This window comes from Lepisosteus platostomus, chromosome 20 (assembly GCF_059453375.1).
Source record: "Lepisosteus platostomus isolate fLepPlt1 chromosome 20, fLepPlt1.hap1, whole genome shotgun sequence".
Lineage (NCBI taxonomy): Eukaryota > Metazoa > Chordata > Actinopteri > Semionotiformes > Lepisosteidae > Lepisosteus > Lepisosteus platostomus.
Window position 1 is genome coordinate 4,703,620 of NC_142630.1, and position 19,520 is coordinate 4,723,139.

General features: G+C 41.0%; 2 protein-coding genes and 1 non-coding gene across 6 annotated transcripts in view; all 3 read right to left on the minus strand.

The window, feature by feature from the left end:
• Positions 1-9,071, minus strand: part of banp (BTG3 associated nuclear protein) — a 128,321-nt gene extending 119,250 nt beyond the window's left edge. The window contains exons 1-3 of one of the 2 annotated variants that reach the window (XM_088614012.1): positions 8,779-9,071; positions 1,592-1,830; positions 109-203 (exon numbers count right to left, since the gene is read on the minus strand). In XM_088614012.1, the coding sequence (XP_088470138.1) occupies positions 109-203; positions 1,592-1,661 (165 nt within the window). In that variant the 5' untranslated portion in view covers positions 1,662-1,830; positions 8,779-9,071. The other variant, XM_088614013.1, reaches the window with a different exon arrangement.
• A 1,960-nt stretch (positions 9,072-11,031) lies between these two features.
• pdcd2l (programmed cell death 2-like) lies at positions 11,032-17,172 on the minus strand. Of its 3 annotated transcripts, none has more exons than XM_088614021.1 (7): positions 16,890-17,172; positions 15,667-15,830; positions 14,239-14,320; positions 13,572-13,927; positions 12,579-12,692; positions 11,761-11,915; positions 11,032-11,191 (listed from the first exon to the last, which is right to left on the minus strand). In XM_088614021.1, exons 1-7 carry the CDS (start codon positions 16,998-17,000, stop codon positions 11,061-11,063), a joined length of 1,113 nt encoding a protein of 370 aa, XP_088470147.1. In that variant the 5' UTR covers positions 17,001-17,172; the 3' UTR covers positions 11,032-11,060. The 3 variants fall into 3 exon arrangements, with proteins under 3 accessions (XP_088470147.1, XP_088470146.1, XP_088470145.1); XM_088614020.1 differs by lacking the exon at positions 16,890-17,172 and adding an exon at positions 16,053-16,358 and having other exon boundaries at positions 13,572-13,924; XM_088614019.1 differs by lacking the exon at positions 16,890-17,172 and adding an exon at positions 16,053-16,285.
• trnar-acg (transfer RNA arginine (anticodon ACG)) lies at positions 16,129-16,201 on the minus strand. The gene has a single exon. It is a non-coding gene; the product is annotated as a tRNA-Arg (tRNA).
• Positions 17,173-19,520: the final 2,348 nt, after the last annotated feature.

The window sequence follows — 19,520 nt, forward strand, 5'->3', positions numbered from 1 at the left end:
GGTCTGCATGTTCTCACACTGTTCAAACTGTCAGAGGAGGGATGGAGGGATGGAGGAATGGAGGGAGGGGTGGATGGATGGATCTTGTTCCTGTTGTGTCCACATTACCTTCAGAGATGTGTCCTGACAGCTCACTTCCAGCCTCTGTCGTTTTCTCTCTGGTTTGTCACACTCATTGGGTTCTTCGTGGTTTTCCAGCACCACTGATAAGACAATCAAATTAACAGCCACCTCATGAAATCTGTTCATTAACATCATAAGAAAGGTTGCAAATGTTATTCAGACCATGCCATTCATCTCCTTGTTAGAAGCTCAACCCATTCTTTCAAAATATTTCTTAAAAGATCCCTTCCAGTCAAAGAGACTCACACTTAAAAAGATCAAAAGTATGTAAGGAAGATACAACACTATTCAAGGACAGGCTCTAAGTCTCATGAAGTGGCTCATGAATGCAGAACTGCATGCAAAATAATGAATTCTTCTTCTTTGTAAAGTGAGCCATTTACGCAAAAAACAAGGACTAAATCTTGTCATAAAATCAAAGAAATAAACAATAAAACAAATATCAACTTTCATTTACTTTTACATACACGAACATTTGTGTGCTGTACTGTAGCTTGATTCCCATTCGAAGGCCTGTTAATGACCACCAGTCCACCACTAGAGGTCAGCACAAAGGCATAAAAAACTAGCATGTGCAAATAGTTTCACCTGCTGTATAACTGTCTCATCGGTTGAGTGAATAAAACATGTGGATTTTCACATGGGGATAGCAGACCGGATGTGGGTATGACAGAGAGGTTGATGGCTGGGGCAGACCACAACAACACCTTGTTACTAAAGGTTTTGTACTGTGTGAGTATGGCAGGCTGTCCCACAAACTCAGACAGTAAGTTTCTGTTATATTTGAGTGTTTCAATTCTAAATGAAACCAGCAAACTTTCTGGACTGTAAATTCACACAGAGTACAGAGCAGTTTATTTGTGCAGTCCCTCAGGGCCATCTACACATGTACGTTTGAGAAACGATTCCTCCCTTTTAACTTTAAACTACCCACACACGCACCCAAAAACCACAAAGGGAATTTGGAATTGAATCATCTCCAATAGGTTAAATGTACTTCAACACCCGGAATCATTTTCAAGTGTTTTAGATTAAGTAAACATGAGGTTATCTGTATGCCCAGGAATATGTTTATTGTCATAAAAAATATTTTTTGAGTTTGCAGAAGATCAGGTGGACAGGGGAAATCTTATTAACTAAGGTCTGTGAGTAGTAACAGGTTTAAAATGATGTTCATAATGTCTTCCCTTTCTTGAGCTTCTGATGTCAAAACCCAAACTCGTTTTGGTAACATTGTGATCCATTTGTGGTGTTATTTATACAACCCAGCAGTTTGGCACTTGACTTTATAATCTTGTTACCTTTAACACAACTGTTACATTTTAAGAACTTTGGCACTCGTCAGCAATGGCATAAAAACAAAGGCACATGTGTTTCTTTACTATTGCGATCCTTTCAGTGGAAGAAAATGTAGCTCAGATTATTGCACAAGAGGGTTCCTTTCTTGCGAACAGCGCCATCGCCCTACCCGGGTGATCCTGGTTCAAGTCCTCCACCGCTATCTGCACCATCTCCGCAAGGTCCTGTTCCGACATCATTCAGGCTGCTGTCTTGAAACCCACCAATCGCAGACCACTTCCTGAGGAGTCAACCAATCATCAGCTGGCTGTGGCGAGGGCGGAGCAAAGCTGGCAGTGTGTGGCAGTAGCGTCTGCAGTAAAAGACTGCAGTCGAGTCTCTTGACTTGGCTTCTTAATTTAAGGCATCCTGCAAGGAGAACAAGCACAGCAGATTGTGAAAATATTGCTCAATGAATCTGTTTACTTTTGCCGAGTCCCTTTGTGCTGTCACATCCAAGGTGGAATTCACTGCATAGATGTGAACTTTTTTTTCCAGTATGACCATTATGTTAAAAAAAGCCTGGAAGATTAGAATGAACACCCTAGAACATCTGAAACTCATTAGGTCCAAGATTTCTTCATAGGTGTTGCTGTGTTGGTGCCTGCTCAATTTTGTGCTTCCTGTTGTGAGATGATTTCTGTGCCATGTTTTCTCACTTAAAAATAACTTTTTTTTCTGTAACAAAGAGCATAATCACTTTAAAGCTTTACAAATTTGTTGTGCTCTAGAGCAAAACTAGCTTCATATTTTATTAAGGTAATTTAAAAGTTGCAACTTTTGAACTTTATGCATAAGCATCTATCAAAGGACAAGGAAGGTATTGAAAGGGGAAACAAAATCAATTTGTCATTTTAGTATGACTTTGGGAAATGATGTGAGATTTCATCAGAGTATGACAAGCAGTCAGTATGAAAGAACCAAGAGGTTCATCGATCCAGAAGTTATCCCAGATTCAATGGCATGAGGTGAACAGACAAGGAATGGCTCTGGCACAAGGAATGTTGTCACCAGGTGAACGTTTGGGCACATTGTTAGGAAGTGTGTTTGGAAATCAAATTAGTACAGTGCTGGTCTGAAAAGCCCACTGAAGGAAGATGATCATCCTCTAGCATTACCAATCTTTACCTACACAAGAGATTTAGAAAGACATGACCTCCATTGATATTCCTTCTTCCTGCAGCTGGGGGAAAACAATGCATTTGAATTTTTGCAACTGTATGACACTTTGCTTTAACTATGTAATACAAGGGCCCTATGAAATTCATTTAAATCAGCATAGATTTCAGTTTCCCCCACTGAGGAAGAGCTCTGTTTACCACTGATACATTCCTACCTCATATTCTCTCTTTCAGCTTCTCAGAGGCCAACACAAAGATTGACGAGGAGAAAGTAGTAAGCAACGAAAGAAACAGATATGAAGAGGTGTGAAGAGTGTACATCAACCTGCCTGAATAGCCTTGGAAAAATGTGGAACCTTTGGCAATAACGTTGGGAATGGAAAATGTGTAATGCGGATTTCATAAAGTCATTTTTCACATACCATGGTCATTAAATTTCCCAATTACGTACAACAGTTCACCAAGGTTCCTATATTAACAACCATTACAAACATGGTACTGCAATTATTAAGAGATCTCCACAATGAAAACTACAGGCTACCTTAATTTACCGTGTTTAAACACAAACGCAAACTGATAAACCTACAATTCTCTCATCAGCCACCTTAAAGGAAATCACACAAATTTTGCTGCTCATCAAAAATTAACCTTAACGCAATATGGCAGCTTTGGTGTTTTTCAGGCTAAAGCTAAGAACAAAGCATTCCTTTCATTCCAGTTATTTGGCTCAAGTTCTGTATTGCAAGATTACTTGAAAGGCACATGTATTTATAATTTTCATCTTATACCAGCGCAATTTGGAACTGCCAATTGTTGCTTTAGATCTGGACACTCGGCCACAGCTCTGGAACTGGACAGGGAGGAAGAGGAAGGGCAGACATGCTGCTCCAACACATTCCCATCATGCCCTCCACCTGCCGACACTCTGAAATCTCCACAGCGCCTTACAGCCAAGCCAACAGGAGGAACCCAGCAGCCCTCACTGGTGTCACTACCGTGCTGAAGGCACCAAAACAGAGCTCCTATCCCAATCCCCCCCCCAGCTGGAACTCTGTTAGCTCTTGAGGTTTTCTAGTCAAAGCCTTGTCGAGGTACAGTGCCTTGCGAAAGTATTCGGCCCCCTTGAACTTTTCAACCTTTTGCCACATTTCAGGCTTCAAACATAAAGATAAAATAAAAAATTTATATGTGAAGAATCACCAACAAGTGGGACACAATTGTGAAGTGGAACGAAATCTATTGGATTTTTGAAACTTTTTTAACTAATAAAAAAATGAAAAGTGGGGCGTGCAAAATTATTCGGCCCCCTTGCGTTAATACTTTGTAGAGCCACCTTTTGCTGCGATTACAGCTGCAAGTCGCTTGGGGTATGTCTCTATCAGTTTTGCACATCGAGAGACTGAAATTCTTGCCCATTCTTCCTTGCAAAACAGCTCGAGCTCAGTGAGGTTGGATGGAGAGCGTTTGTGAACAGCAGTTTTCAGCTCTTTCCACAGATTCTCGATTGGATTCAGGTCTGGACTTTGACTTGGCCATTCAAACACCTGGATACGTTTATTTGTGAACCATTCCTTTGTAGATTTTGCTGTATGTTTGGGATCATTGTCTTGTTGGAAGATAAATCTCCGTCCCAGTTTCAGGTCTTTTGCAGACTCCAACAGGTTTTCATCCAGAATGGTCCTGTATTTGGCTGCATCCATCTTCCCCTCAATTTTAACCATCTTCCCTGTCCCTGCTGAAGAAAAGCAGGCCCAAACCATGATGCTGCCACCACCATGTTTGACAGTGGGGATGGTGTGTTGAGGGTGATGAGCTGTGTTGCTTTTACGCCAAACATATCGTTTTGCATTGTGGCCAAAAAGTTCGATTTTGGTTTCATCTGACCAGAGCACCTTCTTCCACATGTTTGGGGTGTCTCCCAGGTGGCTTGTGGCAAACTTTAGACGAGACTTTTTATGGATATCTTTGAGAAATGGCTTTCTTCTTGCCACTCTTCCATAAAGGCCAGATTTGTGCAGTGTAAGACTGATTGTTGTCCTATGGACAGACTCTCCCACCTCAGCTGTAGTTCTCTGCAGTTCATCCAGAGTGATCATGGGCCTCTTGGCTGCATCTCTGATCAGTCTTCTCCTTGTCTGAGCTGAAAGTTTAGAGGGACGGCCAGGTCTTGGTAGATTTGCAGTGGTCTGATACTCCTTCCATTTCAAGATGATCGCTTGCACAGTGCTCCTTGGGATGTTTGAAGCTTGGGAAATCTTTTTGTATCCAAATCCGGCTTTAAACTTCTCCACAACAGTATTACGGACCTGCCTGGTGTGTTCCTTGGTCTTCATGATGCTCTCTGCGCTTTCAACAGAACCTTGAGACTATCACAGAGCAGGTGCATTTATACAGAGACTTGATTACACACAGGTGGATTCTATTTATCACCATCAGTCATTTAGGACAACATTGGATCATTCAGAGATCCTCGCTGAACTTCTGGAGTGAGTTTGCTGCACTGAAAGTAAAGGGGCCGAATAATTTTGCACGCCCCACTTTTCATTTTTTTATTAGTTAAAAAAGTTTCAAAAATCCAATAGATTTCGTTCCACTTCACAATTGTGTCCCACTTGTTGGTGATTCTTCACATAAAATAAAAAATGTATATCTTTATGTTTGAAGCCTGAAATGTGGCAAAAGGTTGAAAAGTTCAAGGGGGCCGAATACTTTCGCAAGGCACTGTATACTACCAGTATAATACCAATCGAGGTGTTGTTACATGACAGAGCTGTGCGGTTCGCAAACAATTCACTCCTTTCGAATGAATCCCTTCAGCGAGCCAAGTGAACCGATTCACTATTCCCCCAGATGAACTGTTCACCCGATTCATGGATTCTTTCGGCTCAGAGGGACGAATCGTGCATTGAGTCAAGCAAGTCCTCACAGGAAACAATGCCATCCTTACCTCGGAGATCCCAGAGAAAGAGGGGAAGAACTTATGGGAAACAATAAGCAACTGTAAATTGTTAAACCCCTTAAAAAAAAAGCCTGTGTGGATCTGAGGGATGTGAGTGAAGAACGTATTTTGCTTGTAATTTCAGACAGCTGCATTAATTTGATTTTCTGGAAAGTTAGAATAATATAAATAATAAACACTAAAGTACATAGTGGAAGATGAGAAGCGTACATCACTTTATGTTTTAAAAATTAAATAATGTATTCATTATTGTGTCTTCAGTTATGAATGCATATATGCCCTAGAACAGATGGATAACAAAATGCTCTATTTATCAGTTATCAGTTATCCACAGTTAAAGACAGGATATTGCCATGCAGGCATCATTACTGATTGAGCTGTTGAAGAGCTACTCAATTTATAAAAACATCTTGACTAGCTAAACTTGTTGAAGGAAGTTTTCTTTAATTAATTTTACCACTACCACTCTTTCAGCTTCTCTTTCCTTAAACCTGCCCACTTGCCTGTCTCCGCAACTTCAGAAATGCTTTTCCAGAACGACAGTTCTTTAATGGTTACTATTTAGTCCTGGCACGTTTTCTATTTCTCCAGTACTGAGTGACACTTTCCACTAGGAAAAGCAATATCATCGTGACTTACATAACATTCTATTTTTAAGCACTGCTTATCCATAACAACATAAGAACAGTTACAATGCAAGCAGAATGAATGTTGCAGCAGAATACTTTGTGAGGAGCTTTATTTGAAATGATAAAATGCAGGTTAGGACCTGTGTCTGAATATTTTGCAGAGTTAAAAACAAAACAGTGCTGTGCATCTTACTTTCCACCCAGCTGATGTTCTTTAAGGCAAAGTTCAACATAACTTTTGTGTAATAAGACAATTCTAGAGGCCTTTTTCACACAAGAACAACACATGGTCCTGTTGCTGCAAGCCTACATGGGCTAATATTCCAAAATTTAGCCAGATCAGTTTCATTTATGACAATGGACAGCTTGCAATCAAGCAAAACAATACTTTGAAATCACTTCTTGCTGTTTTGTCAAAATCGGTTCCATCTCTGTGATCCTAACAGGCCACTAAAGGGCTTGTAGTTACAGGTCATGCGTCACTATGTAGTGTTGTTCATACAACTCTGTAATCTGTGCTCTCCACATACACCAGGAACATCCATCTATCCATCATCAGAAAAGCACATATTTGTGGTAAGAGACTTCACCCTGGATAGGATGTATGTTCATCACAACGTATGCCCAGACACACAGGCACAAATTACAGACACCAACTAACGAAGCCAGTACGTCTTTGGAGGGCATGTGGAGCTGTGGAGCGCCCTTCATGGAAACATGGGGAGACTTTACACAGACTGGCACTGAACTCAGGGCCCAGGAACCATAGGGGACCCATACTAACCACCATGGCGCCCCATCAAAAGTAATATTCCAAACAGAAATAAGACAAAAACCTGATTTCCATCGACACCTTACAAGCTGAAACATTCTCTCGACACAAGTCAATTTATCTTCTGCTCTTAATCATTTCCTGTGGTTGCACATGGCACAGACTTAAGGAGCGACAGTGCTGAGAATCAAGGAGCAGGACCCAGAAGGTGTGTTGATGGAAAACATCTGCTGTGTGTGTGTGTGTGGGGTGGACAAGGACCACGTATCACCCTCAATCTGGGACAAAATATGAGAAATTGCCCCGGCACAGGTGGACACTCCTGACACACCACACGTGAAAGTCCACAAAATGAAAATGAATGTATTTTTTGCAAATCAAATGCCATCTTCCTTAAACCAAAAGGCAGTAAGACCACTTCATTCAGATCTACGTTTACCATGTGTATAGCTGCATTTCCACGCTGTAAAGAACAGAAAAAGGGAGCAAAACCTGTCTTCTCCAGCATCTAAACTATGCTCCACCCAGCCTTCAAATGTACAGGATATTCTAAAAATCTGTATCCACTCAGTATGTCCGTGTGTGATTGTAAGTACACGCTGAATATTACTGATCTATCAGCGCCATAATGGGGAATAAAATGTTTTTTAATTGCTTTCAAAACAAATCAGGAAATACAATTTTGGAGGGCTTTGAGCAATAACTGAAAAACAAATATACAGAACACACCAGTAGCAGTAGTAAAAAAAATATTTCAAAATTCAGGTGGTTCTGAGATATAATTTACACAGCAGGTTAATCTATTGTAGGAGGGCCTGAAATTGAGTGTCACGAACTTGCAGTTCTTCACTTCATATATTACAGAACATGATATTTGATATTTGCTTTTGACACGATCATTACAAAAAAAAATCTATTTAAGTTATAAAGCCATCTCAACACCACTGGAGATAATTTAATAAAAGCTTGGTTAATGAAAGTCACCCCTGCAAGAAACGTAGTATCTTAAAATAATCATCACTGTAAATGTGCCATCGACTAATAATGATGAAACGACGACTCAACTGGTAGGATATACCAGAAATACAGTAGTTTGCTTTGCTACTAAGCGTACACTGTGGCTTGTCAAAAATGTGTTCACGATTCGTCTTTGCTAAGCGTTTTAAAAACGAAAAAGTGTCTTAGAGCAACCGCAGGTCTGTAGAGACCTGATCAATCAAGACATACCAATCTGACTTTGCAACCAAAAACGTCCATCGTAGCCGACGTGCAAAGTCGTTTACACACCAAAATCTCACTTGCCTGGCATGACCAAAAGCATGTAAATTCGCTTGCTTTTGCAAAATTATATCACCCTAACAAATAAAAAAAAATATCTGAAGGAATACCAACCATATATGGTTGCAAATGGAGTTCAGCAACATTCGTATAAAATACAAAACAAGCGGAAAAATATTTTCAGGAGCAACAGCTGAAATACTCCATTTTATTTGACAGCAATGCCTATCGAGTAAATAATAATAATATGAAGACACAGGTTTCACAAAATAAAATCAACAACAAGCGTACACGGGGGAAGATCGCCTACACGGAGACTTTTGAAGTAGGCCCCGGCGCTCCAGTGCACTTAGCAATGAACAGAGACATTAAAATGTCTATCGTAAGGTTATTGGTACAAACAGAAACACAATGTTAAAATGCATACATGCATTCTGCATGGAAGGCGGGGAGGGGGGGGGGACAATATTTCTACGGAAAATGACTATCGCTCGGACCCCCGTCTCCAGCCCGACTCCGGCAGCACAATACCAGCAGCGTCAGTTCGGTTTATATTACCGTGTGAATGATGAATTCTCGTGTTGTTTGTTAAGGATTCCGATAATGGCGTCCTTCCTCGCGAGAGGAAAAAAAAAAGAGCACAGGCCGGCTCCTGCGCGCTCCGCTCCCCTCGCGCTGCCTGCTCTGCGGCGGCGCAGTGGCTCGGGCGGTCTGCGGGGAGGGGGCGGGGCCGGCGGCAGCGGCGGCGGGTGTAGGCGAGCCGGTCCGTTTCGGGCGCCTTCCGTTTGCTTCCTGTGTGGCTACAACAACAACAACGACAACGACAACGACGACGACGACACCTTTCCACGAAAAAAAAAAGGGGCCCTGTTAACTTCTCTGGTTTTCCGACACTGCTTCGACTTCGGCGCGGAGCCCGGCAGACGAGCAGCGGAGAAAACGAGTGACGTTAAGGTGCTTTGTGGGGGACAAGGACTCGTACCGTGATGCGAGCAAACCATTGGGATTTGTTTCTGTGTCCACCAGAAGTTCGGAGTTTTGTTCAGGTCCAAGGGCTACTGTTTTAGGCGATGTGGAAGATTGTATGTGTACTGGGGTAGAATCAACTACTGAGTACTTAACGGTATTCTAGGTCTCGTCGTAAGTTCGTATTCCTTTAAAAAAAAGACACGCAAAAGCTTATACTGAGGTTGTAGTACCTGCAAATACGTTTACCATTCTGCAACATCATACAGTGGGTATAGAAAGGCACCACCTCCTTTCACAATTTGTACCTTTTGTTGCATGACACTGAAAATAAAAACAAATTAAACGAGGCTTGTTCCATTTTTTTTTATTTACACACGGTAACCCACATTAGCCAAGCGATAATAAAATTCTAAAGCATTCTTAAAAAATTAATTAGTATAACAACAGTAAAATACCTTATTTGGATAAGTGAACACCCCCTTTACAACTGCATTTGTAAACGTGCTCAGGTATAACCAATCACCTTGCAGATCACACAACAAAATTGACTCCCACCTATGATCAATTGTGTGCACATGACAACAATATCACAAGCGCTCCACAAAACTGGCCTGTATGGAAGGGTGGCGAGAAAAAAGCCACATAAAAGCACCTTAAAGACACTGTGGCCAAGTGGCAAAAGGTGCTGTGGTCAGCTGAGACCAAAATCAAACCTTTTTGCCAGAATACAAAATGGTATGTCTGGCAAAAACCCAATACATCTTACCACCCAGAGAACACCATTCCTACAGTAAAGCACTGTAGTGCCAGCATCTTGTTGTGGGGGTATATCTCTTCCGCTGGAACAGGGGCGCTTCTCAGGATAGAAGGGAAGATGGATGGTGCAAAATACAGGGAAATCCTTGAAGAAAACCTGCGGCCGTCCGCCAGGAAGTTGAAAATGGGAAGATGGTTCACCTTTCAACGTAACAATGACCCACAGCACACCGCCAAAGCAACCATACAGTGACTGAAGGACAGGAAGGTGAATGTCCTTGAGTGGTCTAGTCAGAGCCCAGACCTCAATCCCATCGAAAATCTTTGGACTGACTTGAAGAGGGCAGTCCATCAACAGTCACCACGCAGTTTGACTGAGCTTGAAATATTCTGTGAGGAGGAATGGGCAAATATTCCTCCCTCTAGGTGTGCAAAGTTGGTAGAGGTGTATCCAAACAGACCTCAGGCTGTAACCAAGCAAAAGGTGCTTCCAGGTGTGAACTGGCAGGGGATGTCCTCTTATCCAATCCAGTTATTCTATTTTTATTTGCAGAATTTTTTTTTTCACTTGGTTGTTGCTTATCATTTACTCGCTTGCAATTTTTGTGCAATTATTCATGACAAATTCTAGTATTTTGAACAAAAGACTGAAATTTTTTTTTTATTATAGCAACACAGGAGGCCTTGTTTTAGGTGAAATCATTTAACATTTTTCAATGAATATATAAATTAGTTAATTCCCTCTGCAGTTTCACACTTGCTTAATTTTATTAGTTTTAACATGTGTTCATGATTTCTTAATTTTCTAACTTTGAAAATGTTTAGGTTTCTGAACCCCGGGCTGAACAGGGTTAGCAATGCAGATCAGACATGAAATCTTGTAAGATCCTACATCCAAACCGTTGATGCTGTTTGAACTTTGAACTCTCCTGCTTCAGTTATTAAGCCTCCCATCGTGAGCATCTGTTTTATAATTCTGTTTGCTGAATGTAAGGTTAATGTTTATGTATGCATGTAATTGCTTTGCTTCTTTGCAAAGGTCACTTGACCTTTGTGATAATTTCCAAGCAGGTCAAAACACAACACTTTGGACTTTCATTTCTTTTTATTAACTTCTATCTGAACAATTTCTGATCGGGGTCTGCCTGTACAAAAGGGAACTCCTCCACTGGTGTCTGGTTTCTGGATGGCCAGCAGCTGTCTCTGCAGGTGTAAATGAGCACAATCCCAAACTCCACCGTCCAGTCTAGAGGAGCAAGAGAAGAGCCAGTGTCTCAGGGACAAAGTTGTTTGCAATTGCTGACCACAGGAGAATAGAAGGATTGGCTATGAAATTCAAACCATACAAGCTGCCTTTAACAATGAACAAGTTCTGTAATTTCTCTACACTACTTTTCACTGAGGTCTGTGCTTTTGCTTGATATTCATCAGGAATAACACCACCCGAGCATTAAGTATATTGAAAAAATACCGAGTGCAAGTCACAGTAAATTTGGCCTAACCCGCCTGGCTGAGAGACAGAGAGCCCCCTATGTAGAGAGGAGGTGTGAACCTAGAAGCAGCTGCGAATGTAGAAATGGGGTAAAAGGATGTAAAAAGACTAATGCAAATGAGACAAGGGACTTATAATTATTCCAGTTTTTTTAACTTGAGGAAATGACATCAGGATTAAGATTTAGGCTAATTGAAGTTGGCTGCTGCCACCCTTCCTGAATTTTCATTGGAAACTTGCATGTTATGCATCTTTTTCTACCCAAGCAATGAAATCCTGCTTGCCAATTTGGATAAAGATTTCCTTCTTAATCCGACACCCACCGTCTTCATTGGCGCCGCGGAGCATGCTGACCAGCGCGGGCATGAGCTGAAACTCGAAGATTCTGGGGCTCCCGCAGTGAGCGCAGGGGGGGACCGTCTTCTGCATGTGGGAGGGAGGGCAGGTAATGAACACGGGCTGCCCATTCCAACAATACCTGCAAAACAGGACAGCTGTGGTTGATAAAGACAAACGGGCAAGGATCCTTATTACTCTGTCCCCACCCACTACTGCCCTGTGCTTTGTAATTTTACAGGCCTGACATTTCCAGGAAAACTACTTTCCATATAATTATTATTTGGCAGATGCCTGAGAGAAGTACCTTTGCTCTGGAATCTTGGGAGTCCACAGTCAAACAGCTTTGAAAGTGACTCATGGGTGTAAGTGCTTCCTACCGTAATTCATTTACTGGCAAGCGCTTTTGCTTAAAAAATCTAAATTAATGTAATTCTCTGAAAGTGAAGGTGCCCTATTGAAAACTACCATTTTTTACCCTACGCCTCTATAGTTCTTCTGACAATTAAGTGTTAAATTGTGCACTAATCCAAAGCTGAAAATACTAAAATATACATACTGTTCACATACATCTTCTTACCAGTCATTTGTATGTTTTGTGACTGGAAAATAGTGCTGCACTTCGCAGGATTATGGAATTCATGACATCCAGTGAAAATTAAGTGATGTTTGCATTGATTCATGGAATAATGGTGGATGTACATGATGCAGTGAAGTTAGCCATCAACACTGCCAAAACCTCTCTGATCTGAGGTTGTATTTTCATTTGTCTGTAAAAGTGTGAATGCGGGAAAAGTCTCTTTACCTTAACACCTGCCCTGGACACAGCGAGATCGTCTTCATGAACCTGAAGAACTCCTTGTCCCCATGCCGGGCTTTAGTTTTCTCGTATTTTTCTACCTCCCCTCCAGCATCACAGCTGAAATGACGACATGAAAATCCACAGAAAAACACGGTTTCAACTTCGGTTCTTAATGGTATTTTTTAAGACTTATATTATCAGCTGCAGTTAACAGTGTGAGAAAGGAATCAATGTGACTTTTTAAATGGATATTTGCAGTGGAATCTTAATCTGTTCAGAAGTTTTTCATTTATGTTTATTTCTGTACTTTTTGGGAAGAGAGATTGTTTATAAATGTCAGGTCAGGTCAAGCGCTTTGACCCTTTTCCCATCTTACAATTAGACAGCAACATTATTACCGTGTAGGCAGATCTCAAAAGCAGAGCAACACTGAGATTGGCCAGCAGGGGGAAAAGATATCTCATGTATTAGGAAAACCAAGTTGATGCTGTAAATGACATATTGACATATCAGAAATGTGAGTTCTTCCCTCTAGACCTCGACTTCCAAGCTAATGTCCCAGTGTGCGAAGTGCACAGACTGTGCTGGAGGAGGTTTCCATCCTTGAGATAAAACATTTAACCGAAATCCTGACTAGTTGATCATCCCATTGCACTGTTCATTTGCCTAGTCTGTCCTGCCTAAAGTTCCCCCTTTGTGTCCCTCACAGTTCTCCATCTTATTTGTTGCTGTTGCATAATGGTTGCTATATGTTACCCAGATGGATGCTGTACTTGTGGTAGATGAAATGGGTCCTCTTCTATATGTGCCTTTGGAATGAGAAATACTATACAAATGCAAGCCATCATTATTATAACAACGCCACAGTTAATATGCTCAATGCACAGTCCAACTATTATTTGTATGTTTCTAGCTGTGGTCTAAAACTCCAATATAGGGAAATATTAACAAAATGACTGAAAGCACCTTCACCTTTCTGTATCCGGCAGGTCATACCTTAACAGGTCTTCTAGCACCACGCCCTCCCTCTTCTCGTACTCGCTCAGCAGCTCCTGAGCATGCGCCATGTCATCCTCAGCGCAGAGCCCCTCCTCCGCCAGCACATCCATGTAGTAGGGCTGGAAAGCAGGTACAGGACCGGAGAGAACCAGGCCCTCCCCTTCTCTCATTTCCTCCTCCAGGCTCAGGCCCTGCAGCCTGCTGCTGACACTGCGGTCAGAGGCACTGGCCTGGGGCGGCGCTGGGGCAGCACCAGCAGGCAGGCTGGGGGAGAAGCCTGTGGTGCCCTGGTCCTCATCCACCCCCCAGTCATCTGCTCCTTCACACCAGTCTCTGTTTGCCATGGGCACCTCCTAGGTGAAGCGTTAGAAACAACACCCCCCCTTAGGGCGAGAGCAGAGGCGGAGACACGAGCGTAGAAGGTGTCCTGGAGCTGCGGCGTTGGTTTTGTTGGTTGCAGATGCTACAAGTCTCTGTAGCTTTTGGGGTTTTTGTTCATTTGACAACGAACAACCCGAAGGCCTAGCTTTGTTTCCTTTACAAATCGGCGTAAGTGATCTGTTGCTAACCATGCCCGTTCTCAAATGAAAAGACAATGCCAAAGTCCCCATTCTGTGAAACCTGAGGTCAAGGAGTTAATGTGTGTGTGTGTACCAACACCTACCGTAAGCGGTGCCTTCTTTGCTTCGCAGTCTCGATCTGGTTTAATTTCTGATTCCAAACACTGGGAGCGCAACACTTTCCAGCTAAAAACAAAACCAAAACAGAAGACAGCTGATTTGGTATTTTAGCATTAATAGAAATTTCAAGCCAGGGTGTAACTCAAAAGTATCTGCACGTAAAATGATTATGTCATTACAGTGACTGAAATAATAAGTATTGGAGTGTTCAAGGTTTTATATCATCTCTTCATTGTCTCTGAATAAAGATTTTGGAATAATGATACTGTTGCAAAATAGCTGGGTCAGGAAATAACAGTTCTTTTTATTCTTCAGGACAACTCTGGTGAGAGCATAATTAATCAGAGTCAAACCTGTATGGTTAAGATTATTAACAATAATTAACAGCTACACAACATTACACAATATATACAAGTCGACGTGTGCCAGGGGGATAATTCCTACAGGCCTAGAAATACAGAGTTCTATCCCAATAATCTCAAAACAGCATGCAACTATGGTGACCAAAATAAGAAATAAAAACTTGTGTCCAAATAAATACTATTCAGAACCAAATCTTCCTTCCTACAATGTAAATACCCATAAATTCACTGGGAAAAAATTCTACCTATTTTAAGAATTAATAGTCAAACTAAGAGAATTTCACAATCTACAAAATCAAAATAAAACAGCAAGGTCTCTACAGTAACAGAGATTATGTAGATTAACTAGCCATAATCTATTCTCAAAAGACTGAGCAGAACAAGGTCCTCTTTCATGGCACAAGCTTCTGAAGAGAAGAGTGATGGTCTTCCTTTATCTGTGTCTTCTCCTCTGTTTGTCTCCCTGTCTCCCTTTCCTCTTCCTCTGTATTATCTTTTGCTCTGGAGGCTGAATGTTTATCCTTTATTATGGTTCTAATGATTTACCATGAAGGTAATTTACCAGAGTAAATCATCAGAAACAATCTTCCATCATTTGTGTCTACCTGGCTCTTACCCCTGGTGCAGCTAGAAAAGCACCTCAGTGTTACCTGTTTCAGGCTTTCGGAGTGAGGCCTTGAGCAGCTCTGTCACTATGGCAACTGCAATCACTATCCGATTTTTATGGCCCACACCTGGGTCAAAACAGTGCTTTTAACCAGTTAAATTCAAATTAAATTTGTTAAATTATTCAGTTTTGATCCTAACGCCTTATGTGTGAAGATGTGTATTATTTTCTTTTTTGGTCGGTCTTTATTTTGAAGATACAGTACGTGCTCTAGCTGGTGGGACACCGGTGTTGGTATCCTGCACCAGAACTGAAGTAAAAAAAGGCAAGGTTAAAGACTGTAAGATGATGTTTTTATACTGTTTTGAGTATCTTGTTAAAAAACAAACCCAACCACCACTCCACCAATAGGGGTTAAAAGAATAAATCTGAATTTTCTTCACCTGAGTGAGTTTCCATAGCACGCTGGACTCGGGCAAGCGAATACATTTATGGTGCGGTGATAGGGAGACCCCTCCAGGGGGCAGTATACTTGCACAACGTGAGCAAGTACTCCGCTGCACACAGAGCAGCGCGGATAGTGCACTGTCAAGGAAGGGAAAACGTCCTGAAAAGAACAAAAAAGGGGGCAACTGTTACACTAACGAAGTTAGTTGTTCCCTTAAACCTTGCCAGTACTTAATACATAAAATATGAATGCTTAGGACAGAGAAGATTTACTTCAGATCTGATCACCCCCCACACACACACACACGCCAGGAAAACAGATTCTGTTTAAAAATTGATCCATTTTCAGGATTTGTTCAAAAATTGTTTACTTTCGGCTTACCACTGAATCATCGCTATCATTCGGTCTGCGCGGTGAGGGTCGTGTTAAATAAAGTAAGCTGAAACGCAAAAACAGACGAGCCAGCCAGGAGTCGAACCTAGAATCTTCTGATCCGTAGTCAGACGCGTTATCCATTGCGCCACTGGCCCGCACACGACTTACCCACCACTAATTCCTCTATGGGTGTTCAGATACACATAACGCCTTAGGTTTGCAACCTTAAATCTAAATATTAACGGTTATTCAAACGACATGCATGTATTTTTTTTTAAATGCACACCCTAGTGTTCTTTGTTATACGAAACATTCACACAGCCAACATATTATTGATACGTCTATCCACGTGGGAAACGGTACGAGACACTTTTGTAGCCTAGCTACACCAGAGGCCAACTTCTGCAGGTTTGTGTCTTCACGGAAATATGAAGTTAAAAATCACCCAAGACCAGCAGAATTACAGGCCAGTGTGCTCGACATTTGATTTGTGGATAGCCTGTCGATCCAATGAGATGCCTGTTCAAGACGGCAACACTGGGGCGAATCGCTAGTTTGCAACCGCGGGCTTGAGTTTGGGGGGTTGCCGGCATTTCTCCTCCTACAAACCGGCTGGTAGTTTGGGAAAACGTGCGCTGAAGTTGAAGTAGGGGGAAAGAAAGTGATTTTTGTACGAACAGTAATAACAACCCCAGATTCAACTAAGAACGTAATGCGAGGCTTCTGCGTTTAAAAATGAAAGCTGTATCTCTCACTACCAACAACATGTTAGCGGTAAATAAAATCGGCAATGTGTCATTTATTTCACAAGGCGTAATTCGTTTTCATAAAGCATTTTCTTACCGGTAGACCTCCAATTTTATTCGTAAAAAACGAGGACGAGTGTGTTTTTCCATCAATCGGGGCGTCTCGCAATCCTAACAGAGGCGAATCGCCCCTGTGGACAGTAGCCATGCTTTCCTACACGACACAGCTCCGTCACTGATCACCAAGTGCGTCGTTCTGGTTTTTAATACAATCCTGACCTCTTTACCTCAAGACCTTGACGTCTTCCTTTCACTGACTTGTGCACTGTGCTGTGGGTGTACCTCTAACCCTTTGTAATACTCGCGACGGAGAGACAATAACAACAAAAAAACAATTCCACGTATCTTCAACAATCCCTACCTGACCTGCAATTAAAAAAACGTTGCAAAGCATCCAATCTACAGCAGAATCTGTGCTCACTGTAATCTGATGGTGCCATATGCCATTTCATTTATTTTTATTTTTTGCAGTTTATTTGGAACTAAAGTCTGACTTTTTTATCCTCGTTTTACAAAGAATGCAGCTCATCGTCCAATAAAAAAATAAATGAAAAACGATTAAAGTGCAATACTTACGGAACTGTCAGGAAACCCATACATTAAATGGCAAAATAATAGATTAATATCGAGAATAACGAGAATAATATATCGTCGTCTTTGTAAATCTCACCCTTAAAGAGCAAAAATTACATCACATTTCTTGAGGCATTAGTATTTTTAAGGGACTGTCTACTAGTCCAATTGAATTAGAGAATTAATCTGAATAACTGGGGGCAGCACCACGAATGATTTCCAACTTCAAATATTTTTGGTATGAATTCAATGCGGAGTATCCTATTCTGAGTATCATTGTATTGGAATGATGGGTAGTTCTTTGCATTATGTTCCATAGGGGTCAAATACATCATGCTCTAAACTGTAATTAACTGACACTCAGTCCACATTACTTCTTAGGAAGAAACTTTGAAGCTCATGGGAAGGTCTTGCAGTTTGTTGCTGTTGTTCCTGATAGCACTACGGGCTTTGGCTAAAACTGCCAAGAATAAAACACAGACCATCACCTAAATGCGGCGCCATGAAGGGACTGTAGTAACAGCTACCTGTCGCTAGAAGCCACTAAAGTTCTTCTAACAAATGGAAATATGTTCACCGTGAAGTAAAAGACTATAAAACTAAAGAAACACAAGGATCCCTGAACCCCCATTAGAGCTGAGTGGTACTTTATTAGTGTATTTTCCATGAGTTTTGACAATACCTTCAATACTGAAACCTACGGTCCACAGTTAATCCTGCAATGTATTTTAACTTTGTATTTACCCATGAAGCAGTTCACAAGAAAACCATAGAATGTTCAGTTGTACAGTTTGTAAACCAAAGTGAACTTTTACTACTTGTTTTGTTTTGTTTTGTGTATAGTTGTTTCAATGGTGGGTTGACCCTTATATAATATAGACTAGCAAAAATCATAACATGCAAGTTGTATAGCAACATAAAATAATAACACTCAGATCTTCATTTATTTAAATATGAAATATGTAGCTAATGGATGATACCAAGAAACAAGGGGAAGAGAACTACAGTAAGAGATCTCATATACAGATGATGTAATATGTATTTCATTTTGCCAAACAGTATCATAAACACATTAATCACAACCTGTCATGTTCTATATCTAAAAGTTTAATGTAACTTAACCATTTGTTAACAATATTTGATTCTTTATGGGCTCATTACTTCTGCTTATTTTTGCTGCCATTAAGGACTTTAAATTGTTGTCTGACACTAATTAATTTCAATAGTAACTCTCTGGAATTTCATTCATCTAATGTTACAATCTTATTCAAGAAGGGAGCCAGCCCCTGTAACAAAGAGCTCTCTCAAACATAAACTGAAAACTTCATTCTGTGACCTTCCTTTAAAACACCACAGTAGATATACCACTTGGAAATGTGTACCCATAAAATTGCCACTTTTTTGTCAATATTTTTATCTACCAAGTCCTCTCATTTTGTCATTGGTGAATTGTAACCTTCTTCTATTTTTAAACTAATAACCTTCTTGAACATGCCTGAACTTAACAAGCTTTCACTGGCCTTGAAAGGCTCTGCAGATACAGTGCAGAGTCCAGTTTTCTTGCACTTTCTGCTGAATTTCATGTATAATAGATTAAAATTTCATACACAGAAACAGATTAATGTCTGAACTTTGATCGCTACATGTGGTTATTTTGTTTCATTCTCCAATGGCCTTTCACACAGTTACAGTCGATTTTGGAAGCAGGCCAATATGAAAAGATCAGCCAACCAAACTTTATTTCACAACAGGAATTGTGCTTTTGCACATCAGTATCACAAAAACAGGAGAAACGGTAATCCTGTCAGACCTACCTTTCAATGTGGGCTTTGGAAGAATCAAGAATTTCTGCTGTCTTGCCATTTGCACTACAAAGATATTTCCTTCAAAAGTTTTCAGCTGAGGTCTTCCTCTGCGTCGCTGCTTTCAAATGGTTAAATTGTCTTATGAGAAAGAAAAATGAAACAAAGTGGCTCAAAAACTCCAGTTGTCATTTAAGAAAATATTGTGAATGAATGAATACGTCTTAACCCTCATGCTCGAAAAAATGGGCTGAGCTTTTTTTGTCACTGTTAATGAGATTCTCTTTCAGTGA